The sequence below is a fragment of the Danio aesculapii genome, chromosome 6 (genome assembly GCF_903798145.1).
Source record: "Danio aesculapii chromosome 6, fDanAes4.1, whole genome shotgun sequence".
Taxonomy (NCBI): Eukaryota; Metazoa; Chordata; class Actinopteri; order Cypriniformes; family Danionidae; genus Danio; species Danio aesculapii.
In genome coordinates, this window is record NC_079440.1 from 33,960,507 (window position 1) to 33,984,530 (window position 24,024).

The following is a 24,024-nucleotide window of genomic DNA, read 5'->3' on the forward strand; positions in this document are numbered from 1 at the left end:
CACACAAACTATAACAAGCTCCAACCATCATTTCTCCATCTTCTCGCAACCATTCATTCATCTATCTATTCTCCTTCAAATAATACCCCAAAATGCGCTGCTTTCATCCACATGCACCCTACTTATCCTCTGCCGCATGAACTTGGTATGTTCTTGTCCATTAGCCTTTACTAAACTAGTGTGTTTTCTGAGCGTGGAGTTCATTTCTCTCCCCATTATCGGCGTCTCGCAGAGTCGAAGCGGAGCTGCTGTTTGACTGACGGCTGCTGTGATGTGCAAGGCGCTTTGAACTTCACACATTTAATTCCCATCAGGCGCTAGTCATTAGAATTCTCCTTCAACACACTTTACATGCGGCGGCAAAAGCAAACGCGCTAGATAAAAAATAAATTTGCAAGCTGCTTTGAATTTTACATCAGAAAAAAAAAGATTGGAGTGCAAGTGTGCAAAAGAGGGAAGGGGGAAAGGAAGGAGGAGAGAAAATATATATTGGATAAAAAAAACGTGAGGCATTTTCCTTTTCTATCTTTGATATCAACGTGCAAATTAAGGTCTCTGGGAAAAAAAAAACATTCGGAAAGAATGAAAAGAAAGATAGAAAATGAGTAAATGGGAAAACAAGCCTTCGGGTAGTGCTCCGCTTGCATGGTATGAAAAACAGTGTTTGACCTAAAATAACCAAAAAACATTGACTGTTCAATCATTTAATTGCATATTTGAATTTCAAATTAGTTTTACCATTTTAATCACAATAAAATAATACTGTAATGATTTCTACTGCAACTGTAATGATAGAAAAATTTGATAAAATATTAAAATAAATAAAAAGCTGCAAATTGCCAGTTACACCAAAATATGCCTATAAAATATTAAACGTTTAAGTTATCCACAATATATACAAAGTGATTAACATTCTGCATCAAACAGACCAAAACATGTTGTATTTTATTTCATATATTCTACATATTTTAAGATATTCTTATTGTTTAGATTTTAGTTGACTATTTAAGTTACTTAAATAGTTTTACTTTAGTTGATATTGACTTTAGACAATAACCCTGCCTGATTGGGGTTATAACTGTAAATAATAATAAAATAAATAAATAAATCACATATTTTATCTGATGTGAAGAGCATAATGCAATGCAAGGTTATTATATGAGAATAATTTTAAAAGAAAATATTTATATATAATAAAAACTTGTTTACAACTAAAGAATTACAAATAATACAATTATAACAATTGCATAACGATACATATACACATACATACATACATACACAGCAGTTCTGTCTGGTTCTTGAATCTGATTGGCTGATAGCAGTGCGATATTCTGCAATAACAGAACTTGTAGAGCCTCTTCAATCTTGTGTATTACTCCGCCCACATAAAGTGACAGCACATCAATAAACTCACTACAGTTTGACAAATATTGTACTTTTGAGGCTTTTTAGTCGAGAATGTAGTCGTTTAGATTGCAACTATTCAGTTTATTGATAAGGATGTCAATTTTAAATATTAATAATTTCAGAGATTCAGCGTGTCGGTGGCCAACCTGTCATACTGAGCAGAGCAAAGACGGTTGACATTCCGCCAAAAGATGGCAATGGAGACTACATAAAAAGTCCTTGGGTGATAAAAACAAAATTTTCTCAACGTACTTTTTAAACTTCAGCTGACAAATCATTACAGAACAGGTAAGTGGCATTCTAAGTCAATCTCTCTCTTTTGTAGGTTGTAGCACTGTATTTATACCATGGTAATCTTATTGACCTTATTCTTCAATGCGGAAGTGTGCGTGTTTTTGCGATTGTTTTAGAACTTCCGATTCAGTTGCCTATGGGAGAAATGACTAGGAATAATAAACGGCAAAAAACGGTCAAACTACTTACTCTACTAAACAAGTGTTTGCATGAAAATACAGACAAAGTAGAATAATATAATAAGAAAATATCAGTTTGCAACACCAAGCAGCAAAACGAGCTGTTTTTAACGTTTAAAAATGAATGGGAGTGAATGAGACCGGAAGTTTTGAGCCAAAATGATTCAAATGGCTGCGCCCACTCGTACGCGGAGAATAAGGTGAATAGTGTTTGGTTTGATTTGGCTTTTTTGGGGTTAATTATTGTGATATTACAACATGGAAAGATTGGGAAATGTCTAGACTGATGACATTTCAAGCCGTTCAGCCTTATAATCTTAAAATGTGAGCAAAAATCACCTGTTTTGTCATAATTTTAGACACTACGCTAGAGAATCATTCACATAGCTCGTCACAAAGTGACGTTGGTGAATTAGTAATGGTTTCTGCTGTTCTGAGCGTCAGCTGCAGATGTGAATGATAGCGAAAGGAAGTAGTTACTTGTACAAAAAGATTTTTGAGACTCTGTGTTTGATTTTCTTTTTTATATACATGATTATGTGTATATAATATTTACACATAGGGCTTGACCCAGCGCACGCCTCCCACCAGTGCCAATATACAGCCATATCACACTGCTACTCGTGTATATATATATATAGAATACATTAATAATATAAATAAAATCCTTTTTTTTTTTAAATAAGTTATAAATATTTAAATGTTTTAATTATTCTCAAAAAATAAATCAGGTTTGCATAAGGATCTTCACATCAGATAAAATATGTAAACATTTTTATTTACTTATTTTATTTATTACTTATAACTATAACCCGAATAATGCACAGCTATTGTCACTATCTCAAAATTAGCAAATATTGTCCAAAATAAAAGTCTACCAACAGACAACAAACATGGCAAAAAACATTAAATCCAAAATGCATCCTTTGTCAGAAAAACAAAAAACAAATTATACATAAGATCAGGTGTTTGAACAGTACCTATTTAATCTGTACAACTTCATAACAATTAGTAAGTATCTAATATGAATACAGTTAATGAGCAGCAAGCGCTATTATCCTCTTAATATCTGAACTAAGTGGAGCTTGGTCCTCATGTACTCAGATGAACTCCTCATTTAGTGGCACTTCATGTTTGACGGTGACAAGAACAAGTCGCTGTGATTGTATTCCACGGCTAATAGAGTGCTGGCAGATACGGTGACGTCTCGCCACGCGGCGGAGAGATAACATGCACGTACCACTGCGGTATCAGCATCAGCCCTGTCTGTCAAACACACACACACACACACACACACACACTGACACACAAACACACAGTCTCTCAGCACTTCTTTCAGAGCTGGGCTTCATTAGCACAGCGGTCTCCGAGAGTTAAGAGGGAGGCTCAAGGGGGATTATTGGAAAAGAGGTTCCCTATTTCACCCTGCCTGGATTGGAGAAAGTATGCAGTCCGGCCGAGCAGCGTTTAAGACCCCCTTTATGGTGACTTAAGCTCTACTTCTTGCATCTCTCTCTCTCTCTGTAACGGTGTCTTTATTAGCTCAAGCTCTGAGCCTGTCCAAACGCTCTGGCTCCGAAAGGATTGGGAGATACAGAGCGGATTAACAGTGGACGGGGAATGAGAGGAGGGAAAGAGGGAGGAAAGGAGATCAAGAGAACCAGAGTTTGTTTGTGAGGGTTGAATGCCTAATCAAGAACTGGAAGGATTGGAAAAACAGAAATACGTGTGAAAAAAAGTCCAAATTAATGTGCTTTATGGACAGCGCAGTTTGGTTGGGCTTTGGCACGGTACAATTGTAGTGTGAGTGCAAAGCGTGCCTGAGCGCAAAACTGAAGACACGACGTCACCTTTATGTAGAGATGCACTGATATCATATCTTTGGAACCGATCCGAACCCGATACCAAAATTCTGAGTATCGGCCGATACAGATCTGATCCCGATATACTGTGTTTTTTTTAACATAATACAACTCAACAATAAACATGAAAAACTCAAATAATATATCTTCTTAAGTAAAAATAACAGATCCAATAAACTAGGCTACATTGAGCATTCATTATGACATTGATATGATCTGTTGTGGTCCAGCTTATGTTTCCTTTTTTAATATTATTCAAAAAGGTAATGATTCGCACTCATTAAGTAATTGCTCTCAGTGTGGAAGGCATTGTGCCGAAACGATTGTGTTTTTTAAATCACTCAAAGAATGTAAAAAAAAAAAAAAAAGAAAAACAGTACAAAGCAATTATTTAATGAGTGCAAATCATTACCTTTTTGAATAATAGCATTGATAAGATTTACGCACCAAAGAAGTTTCTTTGTAATAGGCTATCAGTTCTGACCCTAATCATTGGTAAAATAACCTGCCTTTTAGCAAAGCCTGATATTTTCCTGCAGGTTTGATGCAGACTAAACTAAACTGAGGCCAGTTTTACTTAATAAACATCTCCTCGCCTAATTTCACCTATATTCACAATTTCAGAGTAGCCTATGTTAGGCTAAATAATTTTATAAATAATCCATATTGCATCTGTCAGTTTCGCTTTTATTAATTTAATCAACTACTTTGACCACAATGAGCCAGGTTTTACAAACTATTCGCAGCAATAAAAGCATTCCCCTCTGAAGAATAAACTCATTCGGAAGGATGAGAGAACCAAAACTTATTGTGAGAATAATTTACGGAGTGGTGCACATCACGTCTGCGCAGCCGGTGCGTAAATGAAGCGCTTGATGCATCACTGAGACACAATGCGCAGCCCTCCGGTATCTGCGGACACTTCCAAAACAGCAGCACAAAGGGAAGAAATCAGTGCATTGAGGATCTGTCGAATGTAATACTGAGCCAAATAGTCTTGGAGAAAGTTTTTTGAGGTGTCATGAACGCAGCACGCAGTTTGAATTGTGAATGAATGAAGAATGATTGACAGGCACAGTGGCGAGAGCGCTGAACTGAAAAATGAATTTAAACACTTGAATTTTCATCTCTGCTTCACATTAAACTATAAAATAGCTTCAGAATATTTGTGGTATAGTAAGCATACATGCTAACTTTCTACTGCCTTATAATAGGCTACTTACATGGCTTTTGTTGGCTTATAAATTGCACAGAAAATAGCGAATGCGCAAGATCGAATTTGGATTGGTACCAGCTGACAGATACCTGGCAAAAATATGTGGCATTGAACCGATATCCGATCCAAGTATTGGGATCAGTGCATCCCTACTTTTATGTAACTGTTTCATATGGATTTATTAATCATTCTTACTTTAAAATGAATGCAAACTGCCAAAGTAATCAAAGACAACCTCCTAATATGTGCAGCATGAGGACATTTATGATCATTTATGAGCGTCAAAAGTGGTGGAATGTTTAACTGTTTGCCACTGCAACGACTAAAAATAATATGATTTTTTTTTAATATAACTAAAGCAATGTCCACTGTGCTGAGCAATAGTGCTTCTCTTGGTCCAGTTCAGAAAGTAAAGATGCAGTGTGAGTGTTGGCCGTCTGGGGAGATCGGGCAAGTGCGCTTCGGCACGGTTCAAGGCAACTGTAAGAGTGAGAGTACGCCCTTAAGCATTTTTAGGCATGTTTAGTTGTTCAAGTGTAAAATGAGATGAAAGGCCATTTAAACGAAAACTCCATCAGGAGCACTGAAACTCCACTGTGGTAAAGTAAATTTCCTGACTTTAAAGACATGAGGTGGAACAAATGTAATTTAATTCAGCGCTTCTTGTACAGTGTGAGACACACTTCACATTGTATCCCAATCAGGCAGTCAAGATCATTGATTTTTTTTAAGAAACCATATCTTAAGGGCCAGTCCCGATGCTACACCTTAGCCCTTCCACTTACCCCTAAACCCTCGGTTTGAGCGTTCATGTTAGCTTGAAGGCGTAGGGCTAAGGGGAAGGGCTAGAAAGCCTTTGAAACTGAGATTTTTTAGGACTACACTCGAAACCAAGGGGTACAAAAATTTCCCAGAATACACCATCTACAACGACAGCATGGCTGCACATGGACGTCAGGAGATGCACAAATTAGTTTTTTTGTCAATATTATGAATTTTTACAACAAACAAGCACATGTTTTAATACATTCATAACCGCGTTCGTGTTTTACCATCATGCTTAAAAAAAGCTCAAATAAAAACCGCTAAATTTCGCTGTCTATAATCCCTAGTAATAACTCCTGTATAGTAGTCCCACAACATTTTGTTGATGACACTGGAATACCCTGTCAGAAAAGTCTAGTGGTTGTAAATGACCTTTTTACAGTGTCTGGCATCCTGTTAATGTTGTTTTCTTATGTTTACACATGGCCACGGTGTAAATGCACAGTACAGTTACAAGCTTTTTGCCACATTATATCGTCATGATAACATGATATTATTGCCTTCAGTGAATTCCTGAAGATTTACCAAATACCAAATACCAAAAAACAAAGCAACTGGAATAATTACAGCAGTTGCCATAAACGATCTCAACACAGGATCGCGATGACATATGATGATGTGTGCCAGTGTTGTAGTGGTGTAGTGATTTCTTAAAGGTAAATTTTGAAAAGTCCTTCCCCTTCACACTCTCTTTCAAGGGCCAAGGGGTAGAGGTACAAAATAGAATTGTGACAATTGTGACAATGTGACAATTTTGTAATGGCATGACTTTTCAAAAGAAGCGATTGAGCTAGCTTAATGAAAAATAAAAGTTCATATGCACACAGTCCATTCCAGTAAACATACACAAAAAAAAATTCAGTTACACAACAAAAACATTAAATACAAAATGATAAAAATAAATAGAGGAATAGTACATAAAAGATAGTAAAATGTTTTCTTCTTAAATACTGTTTACAATATTAATGCTTTACTGAAATTTTGCTAAAATCATATATATATATATATATAAACATTAATACTGGAATGTCTGCATAATTGATACTATTAATAATATTATTAATATAATTATCATTGTTATTAGTTATAAGAATAACAGCTGCAATGCTTAATATTTGGGAAATTTTACACTTTCCGCTTTGTGGATTATTTTATTAATTAAGAGTTTAAGGGACAACATTTATTAGATTTTTTTTTGTTCAGATGCTTTAGCGTAAATGTAAAAGCATCACAATCTTTTTTTATTCATATGATCCTTATGATTCTTAAAAAGAGTCCTTTATTATTATTGTTCTAAATGTGCCTGACAAGATATATGAACTATTGTGGGCAGCACGGTGGTGCAGTGATTAGCCCCCATCACCTCTCAGCAAGAAGGTTGCTGGTTCGAGCCCCAAAGCATTTCTGTGTGGAGTTTGCAAGTTCTCCCCGCGTTGGCGTGGGTTTTCTCTGGGTGCTTTGGTTTCCCCCACAGTCCAAAGACATGCGGTATAGGGGAATTGAATAAACTAAATTGGCTTTAGTGTATGTGAGTGAATGAGTGTGTATGGGTGTTTCCCAGTACTGGGTTGCAGCTGGAAGGGAAAACATATGCTGGATAAGTTGGCAGTAAATAAAGGGACTGAGCTAAAGGAAAATGAATGAATGAGTAAACTATTGTTAAACTGAAAGACACTTTAGCAGGCGTCTTCAATTGTTTTATAGACCGCAAATGGTCAACAAATACGCATTCAATTCTAATACTAGTCGGTGAAACCCCTATTAGCTGACATCCAAAAGTACTTACTAAAACGACATTGCAATATCTTGGTAGAACTGCAGACGCTTGTACCCTCACTATACATGTGCATGAGAAGACGCCACATGCACACAAACACACACTTCAACATTAATATTGCAGACCATCCTTTGGGCAATGCATAAATGTAGCTTAACACTCCACCAACACTAAAATCCCCTTAAGCAAAGAGAGAGCGAGAGCAAGCGATCACATGTATCCTGAGTAAGGGGCTATTTCTAGTAGGTTTCATCACTGGTTAAGTGTAGCAGAAGGCAGTGTTGATTAAAGCATTCTCCCGTGCCAGAGGTCACCGCTCACGGGAGAACAGACACCGCTGGGATGCATGACGGGGATGTGACATCGATATGGTGTGAAACATTTGATCTTTGGGCAGAGACTGGGCTTCATGAGGGCAGCTGAACTGGGGTCTGATAGAGGACACAAAGCCGGAGCAGATGTCATATGGAAGCTTTAAATCTTTATAAACCGTGGCTGAACAACATATTTTCATCTAATCAGTCTGTTTACATTAATTATAGCATGGGAATTTAATTTGAGATCCTTTATAAGATATATATATATATATATATATATATATATATATATATATATATATATATATATATATATATATATATATATATATATATATATAAAGCAAAAGTGTCATCTTTAATGCCAGGGAGGTTAGGAAACTCTGTTATAGGAACTACCCATCAAAGTGGTCCTTTTCTTCTGGAGAAAGACTAATGTGTTTTATTTCTGCCACAATTCAAGTAGTAGTTTTATATTGTTTAAAACCATTTTAGGGTCAATATTATTAGCCCCCTTAAGCAATATATTTTTTCGGTCAACAAAACAAACCACTGTTATACAAAACCCTAATTAACCTAACTTGCCTAGTTAACCTAATTAACCTAGTTAAGCTTTTAAAGAGTCACGAAACACTAAAGTAATTTTTTTTAGAGGTTGACAGTCATATATGTGTACCATGTTGCTAAAAACACTATTAGGACACATATATTTTACAAACAAAAGTGAAAATTGGTTGTTTTTGCTTTATTTTGAGCAAATTCGTAGCAGGAAAGCTGAAGGAGTGTAAAATCCCACCTTCGGATCTAAAGCCACTAATAAAAGGCTATATTGTCAACAAATGGCAAACCGAATGGGATCACTGTTTTAGATTTTTATCTTATATATTATCATTATTATTTATGTATTTTACCTTGTATATTATTTATTGCTGTTGATTACTTTATTGCTGTTGATTACTGACTTTTAATTGTTATTTTTATAGTATTTATTTTTATAATTTTTTTCATAGAAGCTGAAATGGCAATAAAATTAAAACTCTCTCTCTGAGCAAATTCGTTCTTCCGGTTTTAAAATAAATTTTGAAGTTAAGTCACGACCATGAGAACCGTGTGTAAATTCCAGTGTGGAGATTGGCCGTCTGTACTGGCCGGTACAAAGTGACGTCACTGAGTTTTCAGCACATCGGTTCATTAATTCATGATAAAGACTTGGTTCGAACCAATCAGCGCGATTTATTGTGAACGAGATGCAACTTCATTAATATGCATGATATAGCTTCGAAAAATCCTTTTACCTGTTGGAGTGTTCACAGAGACACCACGTTGTGTTGCCTACCGTAATTCAAACAAGTAAAAGAAGAAGAATTGTTAGGAGACATGGGTCGTCAGTGTTGCATTTATAAATGTGCCGCAACGAAGGTTTAGTTTCCATTTCCCTGCGATGAGAGCACAGCTCATGTGTGGACCCACATGTGGGGATTACAGGGGTCTGCTAACACGAAAATATGTTTGTAAGGAACATTTTTTACCCGAGAGCTTTTCAAATCTGGAAATGGTGAAATCCGGATTTGCCACTCGTCTCCTTTTAAAAAAAAGACTTGGTTCTAGTTGGTGTTGATTGTCCTGTCTCTATGGATTTGGTAAGTGTGTATTAATGTTCTTTATTTATGTTATTCAGATGGCAAAGTTAGTTAGTATCATCAACAGTATTCTTTCATTTTTTTAAAGACATACCTTAGTCAAAACGATTTGGTTACTAAGTTTACAGTAATATCACTACAATATTATGGAGTGAAAGATTGGCTGTAAATGCTGCTCTCCGACAAGATAAAGACAAAATAAATGAGTTATTAGAAATTAGTTTTTAACTTTGAAGTGATGCAAGCTGACTGATTGTGACAGTTTAAGAGTTTCGTTCCACAATGTCAACAACTAGAGAATATAGTGAAAACATGCAGTAAACATAAAATATGAGAAGATATACAACATGAGAAACAATTTTCATTAAATATAAGGGTACATTACTTTTTGGAATCTATTATGTGAACAGATATCATTAAGATATGACAATACTACTACAAGAAAAAATTGCTTTGATTTCATGGGGTCTTTAATTTTGTATTTTAGGTTTCACTCCTGAATATGAAATTGATCTTGACTTTTAAAATGGTCTAATTAGGCAAGCTAAAGAGTCAATGTCATGAAACCAATGTTTTCAGATTACTTTTGAAGTCCCCATGAACCAGAAGCTGCGAGTGTTATTTTTTTGTATAGTGACGCAGTTCCTAGAGAAACGGAAGATTAAACGACAAAACAGTGGCCGTGACTCTACGGCGAGCTGAATGGATGTTAGTAAAGTAGGCATTTCTTTCAGAAAGATGGGGAAAGGGGATTAGGGAGAGTTATAACAACCTAACAGACACCACCTTCTCACCATTTCTGTTTGTTGTCAAAACCGACAGTTGGAGCAGCGTGGTTAAATATGTTAGCCACAGCCAATTCCTAAGATATGCATAATCTGACAATTTACTGAAAAAAACAGGAAGAGCATTTTCAGATTGTGGTTAGTTTTGATTTCTTGGGGACTTTAAATATATAACTGAAGCAAAATAAATTTTTTAAATGTCTGTCTTTCCCCAAACAGGCACACTTTCTGCATAGAAATACCACTGCTAAGATAACCACTGAGTGAACTCGGGTGCTTTAAAGTCACTTTCATAGGACACGGCGGGTCACATGATCTCAATCTGGTGGCCACCATGATGGTAGGTACCCTTAGGTACAAAAAATCTAAACAAAAAACAACTGTCTAGATCACTGATATGAATGGATTCTTTGTAGCATTGCAAGTGGATATCATTTAAGCATATTTGTTAAAAGTACTGTTGTTGTTTTTACAGTTTTTAAAATATGCATCATATTTGTCGCACCACTATCATAATTTTAACCCTTTATAGGACATTCGTTGGAAAAACCCTGGAGTGTTAGGGGTTATTATAAGACTATAATTTTGTCACTGACATATATACACTCACCGGCTACTTTATTAGGTACACCTGTCCAACTGTTTGCTAACGCAAATTTCTAATCAGCCATTCACATGGCAGCAACTCAATGTATTTATGCATGTACACATGGTCAAGACAATCTGCTGCAGTTCAAACCAAGGAACTTGTGAACGTGGCATAGTTGTTGGTGCCAGACAGGCTGGTCTGAGTATTTCAGAAACTGCTCATCTACTGGGATTTTCACACACAATCATTTCTAGGGTTTACAGAGAATGGTCCGAAAAAGAGAAAATATCCAGTGAGCGGCAGTTCTGCAGGCACAAATGCCTTGTTGATGCCAGAGGTCAGAGGAGAATGGCCAGACTGGTTCGAGCTGATAGAAAGGCAAGAGTAACTCAAATAACCACTAGTTACAACTGAGGTATGCAGAAGAGCATCTCTGAACACACAACACGTCAAACCTTGAGGCAGATGGGCTACAGAAGACCCCATCAGGTGCCACTCCTGTCAGCTAAAAAGAGGAAACTGAGTCTACAATTCACACAGGCTCACCAAAATTGGACAATAGAAGATTGTAAAAACGTTGCTGGTCTGATGAGTCTTAATTTCTGCTGCAACATTCGGGTGGTAGGGTCAGAATTTGGCGTCAACAACATAAAAGCATTGATCCTGTCTTGTTTTAATGGTTCAGGTTGGTGGTGGGGGTGTAGTGGTGTGGGGGATATTTTCTTGGCACACTTCATGCCCATTAGTACCAATTGAGAATTGTGTCAACACCCCAGCCTACCTGAGTATTGTTGCTGACCATGTCCATCCCTTTATGACCACAGTGTACCCATCTTCTAATGGCTACTTCAAGCATCATCTCAGACTGGTTTCTTGAACATAACATTGAGTTCACTATACTCAAATGGCCTCCACATTCCCCAGACCTCAATCCAATAGAGCACCTGCATGGATGTGCAGCGTGACAAATCTGCAGCAACTGCTTGATATGGACCAAAATCTCTGAGCAATATCTCCAGTGCCTTGTTGAATCTATGCCACGAAGGCAAAAGGGGGTCCAAGCCAGTACTAGTAAGGTGTACCTAATAAAGTGTCCGCTGTGTGTGTGTGTGTGTGTGTGTGTGTACGTCTGTATATATATGTGTGTGTGTGTGTGTGTGTGTGTGTGTGTGTGTGTGTATGCATGTATGCTCAAGAAATAAAGGGAACACTTGGAGTTACATTGGGTTGTTTACGTGCTTACTTTGAGCAGTGTATATGGTAATCAAATGTCAATGAAATTAGCATAGCATATATGGTTCTTCACTTGATAAAGGGTTAAAAAAAAACAAACACGATGTAACAAGATAATATCAAGGTGGTGCATAATACATTCCATTGTTAATAAAACTTGGTTGAGATAAAGATCAAAGAGCTGATTGGGCAGCTGTGTAAATATGTGCGCTCAATGACGAAACATCCAAGTGTTGGAGAATAAAGCTCATTTATGCTCTTTAAATCAAGCCTCAGGTCATATTTACAATGCTCTGGCTTTGACACTGGACACTGGATGACATACTGGAAAACTTCTATTTGTAGTCATGCAGGAAAAACACTGCTTAACTAACCGCCTACTATAATTTTATTTCCTGTAACACATCGTAAAAGATGAGTCTGTGCCCCGGGGACAGACACATTTTCCAAAACCTGTTTGTGAAAGAATATGTGTGAAAGGATTATAGTGAGCAAATGTCATTTTACTGCTTTCAGAAGAGGACTTAAGTTCAACAAGGATATTTTTAGATGATTAAAAAATAAATATTGTGAAATAATATTTCAAGTTAAAAAAAACTATTCTTATTTATGTGGTTAAATGTAAATCAGCATTAAACTACATAGTTTCTCTTAAGTTTTTTAAGTCAAACCAAAAAAATTCAAGCATGCAATTTATGGACGCACAACAGATCAATATGTTTTCTAAATGAAAGAAACAATGAGATGCTTTGGCAGAATTTCAGAGTTAAATAAAACCATACACTGTAAAAATATCTTGCGGTTTTACATTTTTTAGTTGAATTAAATTAACTGTTCTAGTCACTTGAACTTGTATCAATCAAGCTTGCAAAAAATATTAAGTTCAACTTTTCATAACTTGAAAAGAGTCAAAATGAGTGAAAATTTTAAAAATAGTTAAAACAAGTTAATGCAACATATAAACATTTGCCGCCATGACAAATGTTTTTACAGTGTACCTCCAACAGATATCACAACCTTTTCACTCATTTTTGAAAATGCTACTCTGGTCTTAGCCAATAGAATATGTCAACATCTTTTGGTCATACTGGAGAGAAACACTTGTTGTTCCCCTTCTGTTTTTTGCCTTGTTTTCCATTGTGGATGTTAAAATATTGCAATATTTTTTATTCTTTGCTTTACAGTAAAATTAATAAATGTGTGCATCCAGCTGCCAAACACATTTAGATTTTGATATTTGAAAGGACAAACACACATAACCCAACAGGACCTTGTTACTTTTTGATATCTTTGCTATCTTTACTAGACATGCCCTTTATTGCTGATTGGCTGCATGTGTTTTAAGCTGACATCGTGGTCAACAGCTTTTTTTAAATATTACTTATGACTCACTTCTACTGAGTGTTACAGTATGGTACGGTACGGGTCACCTTTATCAGGTTTGTTTCTCCACTGCTAAAGCGTACAAATGGTACCCTTTTGGTAGGTATGGTGTTTGGTAGAAAATTGCAGTCGACGTCATTTTCACTTGAAGTTCACTTTTCATATGAGATGCACTTCTTACTAAACAAATGCTTTATATACATAAACACTTTCGTATAAATAAATGTTGATTACTAACCTTTCCATGAAAAGGATTTGATTATAGTTGCAGATCAATGACAATGCGAAAAAGCCTACTGTAAAGTCTGTGATTATATAAAATAAAAATAAATAAATAAATAAAACATTTATAAACACATTCAAAGACTTACAATGGCGGAAATGTTACCAATTCCAAGTAAAAAAATACCTAAAAGAGGCCTTATTTGGGTTCATAAATGATACGAAACATTTACAGTCAGTACAAACCTCTCATCTTTTTTTATAATTATTTTTAGGGTTTTTTTCATCTTTATTGGGATAGGACGGTGGAGATTTTACAGACAAGAAAGTGTGGTGAGCAGAGATAGGGGATCGGCAAAGGACCTTGAGCCGGGAATCGAACTTGGGTCGCAGTGAGTACATCATGCTATGTGTCGACGCACTAACCACTATTCGCACCAACAAACCTCTCATCTTTATTCTTCACCATCACCAGTAATGTTAACATCTTGTTAAAATTAATTAATTCATTCCGAGTTCATAATAATCCAAAAGGTGACAACGATAATTAAACATGGCAGTTTGTTCATGTTTTAAGTTGCTGATAGAATCATTTGCTCCTTTGTTTTTTCATGCTTTACTCTGGCATTTTTCCGTTTCTGAAAGGATATCAGAATCCGAACTTCAATGATCATATCCTCGTTAATATCATGAGCTCAAGTTTGTTATTTCAAATATAGACACGTGGCAAGTGCACAAGCTCCCTAGAGAAAGTGAAATCGCTCGTTCTTTAGTCGTCCTCGTAAACAACAACAGGACACATGGTTCTTCTGTTCTTCTTCTTGGCTTTGTGACTGTTCATCAATATGAAGACAAGGTTTGTTTGGGCTTTGGTCGACCATGGCTTTTTATTATATGTATATATTATTACGATGTAATGTCTCATCTGTGTATTTAAAATTGCAGCTTCCTTTGTTGTCATTCTCCTGGCTTGTGCACAAGCTAGTGACACTTTTCTGTAAACCAATAGCGTTCAGCTGTGCGGCTGGCTCCGCCTTTTGGTACCCTTTTGTTGTGCTAGGTACAAGGGTCTCCAAAAAGTGTTACAGTACAGTACAGTACACTTTTTGGTACATTTTGACAGAGGAAACGGCCATAAAAGCATACTGACCCATACCGTACCATAGCATACCACTCAGTAGAAACAGGCCATTAATGGACCATTAAGAGTTTTAAAGAGCTTTTTAAAGACCCGCAGAAACAGACACTCCAGTCTGCCTTCACACGATCCTTCAGAAAGCATTAATATGATGATCAGCTATTATCAGTTACGGTTAGTCTTCATGTATTGGTTCTAGTTATTATTTATGTTGCAAACAGCTGTGATGCTTACACTTTTAGTGCAAGTCATCATAGTAATTTTGTAAAAAAAAAATTTGACAATTCTTTGTTAAATAAAAAGTTTGAAAAGAAGAGTGTTTATTTTAAAACCAACCTGTTTTATAACTTTATAAATGCATTTACTTTAATCAATTTATGAAATCCTCACAGAATATTAATAATAAAATAATAATTATCGTGCAGCCCCCAAATGTATGATATATTTTGCTTTCAATTTTCTATTTTAAAAAAAGATCAATGTTTTGCAAGACGTGCTGGAGCCCTTTTCTAATCTAATCTATTATCGAATTCAATTTCCACCAAATCGTTGAAACACTGGCCTCTCTCTTACAGAGTTAAGAAGTATTAAACGCATTCACAAAGTATGAGGAAGGACACATTGATGAAAAGAACCTTATAATCATTCATTTGTAACAATCAGCCTTTCAAGCCTTTACAATGTCAGGTCATAGTTAGGAAATGCAGACGCACAAAAAAATGAAATGATATTGAATAAAAAAGATATGACTGAGCAGGTCACCAGACGATGGAGAACATTCTTCAAATGGAGATAAAGAGAGAAGATGAACATTTAGAAGAACAGAGTCAAACATGAAAATTACTGTGCATATTAAGATTGAAGGCAAGGACAGTCAAGACACAAAGACAAAAGAAAGAGGAAAAACTGCAATGTGAACGACATTAGCTTTGAAAGAGCAGTCTGACAACATCTTATCATTGCATTTCAGTCTTTTAACCAATATTTAAAATCCATTACTCATCCAGAATGACATAAGCTTAGTCACACCTGTTAGAAAAATACAGTACACTCAGGGAGGCACAAAATATACAATGACACTTCACTTTCACACAGATTCAGCATGCTGTAAAGTAGGGCAGCACAATACTGGAAAAATATTCAATATTTTGAATTTTGAGTATAGCAATAATGATATTTCTCACGATATAACATTTCCACGGAAAAATGCTATATTATATAATCATTTATTTAATGATATAAAACAAAGAGGTAAAACTTATTTCACTTATCCAGATCTAATTTATTCTAATTCAGACTAAAAAAACAAATCAAGATGCAACCATTTAGTCTACTTAAACTACTATGAATGAGTGAAAACCTCCGCAGATATTTAGATATATCCTCAGATGTTCTGACTCTGATTGGCTGTTGTCATTTTCCTCTCTCGTCTAGACAAAATAGTGATATATTTAATAAGTAATAATGAATTATCTGTCTGGTGTTTTGAGCTTGACATTTCAGACCCATTCCAGAGACACAAGAGATTTATATGACATCTTATGAAAAGGTAAAGTGTGTCATAATAAACTGAAGAAATGTGAATGGAAATACTCACTCCATCATGGAGGGAGGGATGGAGCAGCAGTCCTGTATGGCTGTGAGAGGTGAGGTGAGGTGGGCCGTGTATGAAGCTTCCACCACCTGCTTGTTCCTGTTCACCACATCCAGGTACCGGTTAAACTTCTCTCGGATCTTTTTCGCTAGCTGAAAACAACACAGGTAGACAAATTAATATCTACAGAAATAAAACTTATATTAAAATATATATTAAAAACTTATATTAAAAATATAATTAACATATCCCTGATCTTCAAGCAAAAAACAAACTTGAATGTAATGGTCATAAATGTTCATTCGTTCATTCATTTATTCATTCATACATATTCTTTTAGCTTAGTCCCTGATTATCAGGGGTTGCCACAGCGTAGTGGACTACAGCGTAATTTGTTACTAGTATTTTAATTAAAATTAAGCATTGGGTTTAACTTTTAATTATCAGTTTCAAAATAAAAGTGTGTGTTTACATATAAATAAAGTATAAATTATTAATTATTTCTTGTTCAAGAAGTCTCTTTTCATTAATATACAAAAAAACAAATAAATCTTCTTCTTTTATATATATATATATATATATATATATATATATATATATATATATATATATATATATATATATATATATATATATATATATATATATATATGTATATAAATAAAAACACAAAAATATAAAAAAATGTTTAAAAATGTAATTAAAAATATTAAAATAATACAAAATAAAATATAATATATAATAAAATGAATTAAAAAATTAAATATAAAAAAATAAAATAGAATTTAAAAAAAATTTAAAGTAAATAAAATGTAAAAATAAGATGATTATATAAAATAAAAATATATAATAAAATAGAATTAAAAATAAAATTACAAAAAATATATATTAAAATAACAAAAATTTCAAAAATAAAGTAAATAAAATGTAAAAAAATAAGACAAATATACAAAAACAAAACTAAATAAAATATATAATAAAATAGAATATAATTTAAAAGAAACTTAAATAACACAATAAAATACAATAAAATATAACAACATTTAAAAAAATTAAGTAAATAAAATGTAAAAATAAGATAATTAAAATATAATATTTAATAAAATATAATTAAAAATAAAATATAATTAAGTATAACAAAATGTAAAAAATAAAGTAATTAAATGTAAAAATAAGATAATTATATAAAAATAAAATATATAATAAAATAGAATACAATAAAATGTAGCAACATTTTAAAAATAAAGTAAATAAAATGTAAAAATAAGATCATTATATAAAAATGAAATAAAACTAAATATATAATAAAGCAGAATTAAAAATAAAATAAAATAACAAAATAGAACAATAAAATATAACTTTTTTTTAATAAAGTAAATAAAATGTAAAAATTTGAAAATTATATAAAATGAATTAAAATATATAATAACAAAATAAAAAATAAAATATAACAAAATAAAATACAATAAAATATAACTCAATTTAAAAAAATTTAATAAAATTATATATAATATAATTTTTATAAAAATTTATATATAAAATAAATTTAAATTTAATAAAGTTAAATTAAAACATGACGCAAATGCAGCATAAATGATGAAATATCACTTTGATAAACACAGCTCTTGTTCGGGGAGTCTCTTTCCATTAGTCCTGTGAAATGTGCTGCGATTAATTCACTTTCCAAATCTGAGCCTGCACTCAACATCAAAGAGAGTTTGAGCTAACCTCGTAGACTAGTAATCGATCACCATTAGACATGCATTGTCAGCTGCTGCACAGCCAAAGGCATCAGGAAAATAGTTTGGTGCTATAAGGGAAAAAACCCAGCTCATAAACTAGAAGAGGATTCAGAAAACCGGTGTGTTGTTTTAAGTTTGGGTCTACACTTGAGTAAAGCAGTTACAGCTGATTACCTGTGTTTCTGTGAATTCTTGTTTACTCGATGCAGACCGAGCCTCCCTGGAGAAACGTATTAACTATAGCAGCAGCTCAGCTAAGAGTTTCCCCAAACAAGACATAAATTACTGACACATGAGAGTTTTTATTATCACCAGATGGTTTAGCAAAGCACAAAAACATAATTATTTCGGTAACAAAAAAAAAAGGCAAAAAAGATATATATCCATCTCCTCGTCCAGTTCCTGGATTGAAGAAATGTACCATAACCCATTGCCTGTGAACAACCAATCAGATGCCTCCTTCTGCCATTACAGCTAAGCCTGAATGTTACCCTTTCAAGGAGAAAAATGTTCCATTCCAGACATGTCAGAAAATAAGACTATTATCCAGAACTGCAGTACATCTAATTTTAGAGAATCTAATCAAGCTTTCAAGTGTCAGAAGAGCCGGGGGATGATTTAAAGTTATAAGCTCTTCTGCTCATTTTTCTTCTTCTTTTCTTTTTAAGAGATAGTTCAGCTAAGAAAATTTACATTCAGTCACCATTTACCTCCAATTCACTTCAGCTTTATTTGTATAGTACATTTCACAATCATTTTCATTTCAAAACAACTTTACAAAAGGTGCACATTAATGCATTACAATCAAATTAAGAAAAGTTAAGCTTATTAATTACCATAACTATATTAGTTACTAATAACTAACTAATTAACTAACTAATAGCTTTTAACAGTTAGAAGTATTATATATATATATATATATATATATATATATATATATATATATATAAACGTGGTTTATATAGTAGGTGATGTCTATGTGTGCATGTTCATTTAAGTGTATTTGTGTATTAAGTGTAGGGATGCACCGATTATAGATTTTGTTGTACGATTATAGTTTGAGGAATAATCACAGTTTTAAGGAAATCACGATTATTACGCATTCATTAATTTTAAAACACTACTAGTTTAGAAAATCATGTGAAAACTTCTTATATTTTAAAGTGTTATTTACTGCTGCTCAGTAATCAAATAATTCAGCATAAATTAATAATAAAATACAAGCAATAGTCATTTCTTTTTGGACTTTAAACTATGTGTTTAACATTTAAACATAAGTAATAATTTTACACAAAAAATAAACGACAGAACAATAAATAAATAATTAAAATAAATATAAATTAAAAAAGTCTAATGCTAATTTATTGTAAGTATTTAATCATGTAAATGTAAGCATTTCTATTTTATAGAGAACAAATACAGTCAAAGGCTGTTGAACCTCTGTCTGAAAGATACTTTTGATCAACTATATTACAAAAAGTTGTATGGTATTTTAATTTTAATATATATATATATATATATTCCTTTTTGGACCAGAGTAGAAATGTGTATATTCCATTCAAAGTATGAAGCTTATCAGTCAGTTCTTGTCGTGTGATTTTCTTTGCATTCGCGGCATTGATGTTTTCAACTGGGTGCGTCTGGAAGATGTGAGCACATCGCACTGCTCGCATGCCGCATCAAAGACTATTTCAGTCTCTAAGACCATTTCAATTTGGTGATGTCATTGGCCCATTAAGTCATTGGTCTCAGAAGCTATAGGAATTAAAAACGTAAAACAGAAAATTGGTTGGGACCATTGTTTTTCTTTACATCTCTCAAAATGGTCTATAGAATACCAAACATGTCACTAGTATAGTTTTAAAATGGTAAAAAGTGTAACGTCAATATGACGAATGAAGCCCCACGTACTAGTACAGGAGCCAATCAGCGATCGCTATAGACTGACGTTTCTCTGGGGGAATAGCTCGGACCAGACGTTTGTTTGGCCAACAAACGAGCTGGAATCTCAGCGAATACTTACTTCCCAGACATATTAAATATGTCTACATAAAGTTTAAAATCTGTACTTTTAAATGAGCCAAGTGCACTTGAAAACAAAAGTTTTTTGGTTTTGTAATCTGTATGACACGAACACAAGGTACAGTCCATCCTGTCAAATGCCCATCACATGATAACGATTATTCAAGCGCCCACAAACTTGTAAACAAAGAGTCGCTGTCATTTCTGGAAGAGATTCGCCATTAAGATCAAGTTGTGAATTATTTTAGAAGACCAGCATGACCAGGCGATCATTATCAGAACTTTAAACTAATGCACAGTTGGCATAACTTTGTTTAGTTGCAGCAGTTTTGTTCCGTGCAGAAACGTGACGTTGAGAAGCCTGTACGATTAATTAACTGCGACAAATAAGAGTGCTGTTTATAGTTAAACCGGTAACTCGTTGCATCCCTAATTAAGTGAATTTCGATTCACTCTCCCTATAAAGCAGTTTCAAATATTTATGAGCTTTATTTTTATTATTTTCTGTAGAAAAAGAAAGACATTTTAAAGAATGTTGAAAACCAGCATTCAATGACATCCACAGCTATAAAAAAAAATAATTTAAAAAAACAAACAAACTATCCCTTTAAAGTCAGATACTGACTTCTGGTGAACAAATTTTACTAAAATATATAACAAAATAAAATCTAAGCATATAAGCAACAGTTAAAAACACAGAATTGACCTAATACACAATAAAATTTCATGACAAACTGTGTGCAATTGAGTGAGATATGTCTGATGAGGTCTGCGTCTGCTCTCATTAAAACACTGACATTAAGAGAAGACAGGCTTGCTTTGTCTTTGTGTATCTACAAGACGTGGACATGATCCTAATTGGTGGCGTTTTCCACTGGGGCGCCTTTTCAACTTGTAAAGAGCGGCAGTGCCAGGCCTTCATTACCGCGTGTGACTGGCAGATGCTGACAGCTTTGCCAAACGAGCAACTGATGAAAGTCAAATTTCTTCGAGGATCCCGGAATAATGAGATTTGTAGCTACAGATGTAAAGGGGGTATTTCATCACCTCTATAATGCACAATACATCTTGAACAAGAATGACAGCCAATGCAATAGACCAAAAAAATATATATATACATTAAGGGAAAGCAAAAGAACAACGACTTGACACCTAAATATAAATCAGCAGGTGTCTAAATGTTTGTTCACAAACTAACAGCAATCAGAGATCAAACAAGACACGCATTCGTTGGCTAGCATAGAAGGCTAATTCACTTTAGCTTCCTTAGAAGTTTTTAATGGGTTTTTAGAAGGTTTGTGAATTTGAGTAAAAAATGTCTGTGGTTAAAACTGAAGTACAAGCATGTTAATGAGTGATTCACTGAATAATACATTCAAACCATTTGTTTTAAATGGCTGATTCCTTTGAAAACAATACAAGATACAATCCAAATTACCAATATGTATTGTTAAACAAGCTTTAGATTAATTTAGGGGGAAAAAACACTCATAAAAAAACGATTTTCCGCTTTTTGCTAAAGCATTTTCACTGGAAAAAAATAAAAATAAACAGACAATATTGTGCCAACACTCTCATAAATAATAGTACGTAAAGCTGTCACTGCGGTAGTACCTTTTCAAAAGGTACACATTTGTACTTGAAGGATCCATACTGGTTCCTCAAAAGTATATATTAGAACCTACAAATTAAGAGGAACACTTTTGTACTTTTTAGGTACTAATATGTACCCTTAATATGGACCTTTTAGGTATAAATTTGTATCTTTTGAAAAGGTACCACCCCAGTGACAGCTCTTACCTTTATTTCTGAGAGTGTACAATGAAACACTTTCACTACTAACTTCATATCTGTTGTATAAAAATCGATGCATAAAAATAAATGGAAACTGCACTCTTGCTTTTAAGACACTAAATACTAACTATAGCTAGGTTTCCATCCAAAAAAATGTGAATTACCTTTATGTGCAAAACTGGAATATCACACAAAAGACGTGCACGTAAATCAGCATTTCCATCTGACGAGTCACATAGAACCATCACTTCCTGATAACCTGGCACCAAATATCAACAATAAAAACCGAATTTGCTGTGGTAGGAGAAGCTGCATAGATTTTTTTCTTTATTTAATAAATTACTTTCACATATTATAATACATTACATCTGAAGGCATGAGAGGCGGAGCACAGATGCTCTTGATTCTGGAGGTAATCAATAATATAATAACACTAATACTGAAATGGTTAAGGTGTTTTAGAATGACCAGAACAACACTTCAGATGTTTAAAATGAGCTCAGCCTGCTGGTTTGTCCATTCGTGCACATTTTTATCATCACATGATCTTTTATAACAAAACCACATGACCTTTTTTAATGCGCATTTGGTCGGTAAACGTGTTTTCATCATAGTTTATACGCGTCTTTTCTTATCGAATAAAAAGTTTATCCTACTCAGTTATGCGCATACGTTTTATGTCCATTTTCAAAATTTATGTGCATCTTGGCGATGCCATCAACTGATTTTTATTTGCATATGCAAAATGCGCATAAAAATAGGTGGATGGAAACGTAGTTTATTAGTATTGACAATTAGGGCTGCGCAATATTGAAAAAGTCTAAAACTCCGATATTTTATTCTACTGCGATATATATTGCGAAATAAATACAATTTCACTAGATTAGTTGAATAACTATTTTGGAAATAATATATTTTATAATATATTATATAATATAATTTTAGATTGATTGAAAAAGAGACAAGTTAAATAAACAGCGTTTATTGTTTTCGAGGAGTCGAACTGTGTTCCGGTATACAGTAATTGAATAATCAAATGTAATGTAATTTATTTCATTTATTGTGTTTGGCCATACAACCAAAGTGCTTCACAATCATGGGGGGGGGGGGTCTCCACACCACCACCAGTGTGCAGCATCCACTTGGATGATGCGACGGCAGCCACAGGACAACAGCGCCATTGCGCTCACCGCACACCAGCTATTGGTGGAGTGGAGAGACAGTGATCTAGCCAATTTGGTGGATGGGGATGGTTGGGAGGCCAGGATCATAAGGGGTTGTCAAATGTAAAATAACACTGCATCGTTTTTGTTTTATAAACAATTTGACAAAATCAATCCTTGTTACTTTGTCAAAGTTACAAACGGTACGATGTCTTATGCCTGAATGCTTTTAAAACCCTTACATCAAAAAACACATGCAAAATGATAAATTATAATCCAGACTCAACATTGCATATACTCGTAATGTGACTATTGCGAAAGGTATATTGCGATATCAATGCTGAAATAATATATTATGCAGCCCTTCTGGCAATGAATAATCATGATTAATCGCATCCAAAATAAAAGTTTGTATTTAAATAAACAAGCATGCATATATTTGAGAAAATTGGTTTTTATATTTAGATATAAAAATTACCAGTATATAATGCAGTTTATATCTAAATTTAAATACCCATGCTATTATTGTTGATTTGTATAACTTTGCTTTTATGTATGTGCATTGATTTACAAGTAATAAAAAAAACACAACACACAAACACACACATAAATGAAGTAAAAACAAACTTTTATTTTGGATGTGATTAATCGTTGCTGAATGACTAACTATAGCTAATCTCATAAACATAAAAATCTCAAATTAAAACCCATTTTTCCCCCTTTTATAATTTGAATTGTAACATAACATCAGCTCATCATTAAAATAACAATAGCATTATAACTTTAGTGTTGGTGTGTGGACATAAATATTCGCCCTTTTCTGCTTATAACAGACTATC

At 33.9% G+C, this 24,024-nt stretch overlaps 1 protein-coding gene across 1 annotated transcript in view; it reads right to left on the reverse strand.

Annotated features, from left to right (window-relative positions):
• cachd1 (cache domain containing 1) overlaps nucleotides 1-24,024 on the reverse strand; it is a 137,124-nt gene that overhangs the window by 60,071 nt on the left and 53,029 nt on the right. The window contains exon 3 of the mRNA XM_056460039.1: nucleotides 16,468-16,616. Within this exon, the coding sequence (XP_056316014.1) occupies nucleotides 16,468-16,616 (149 nt within the window). The remainder of the gene's footprint in view (nucleotides 1-16,467; nucleotides 16,617-24,024) is intronic.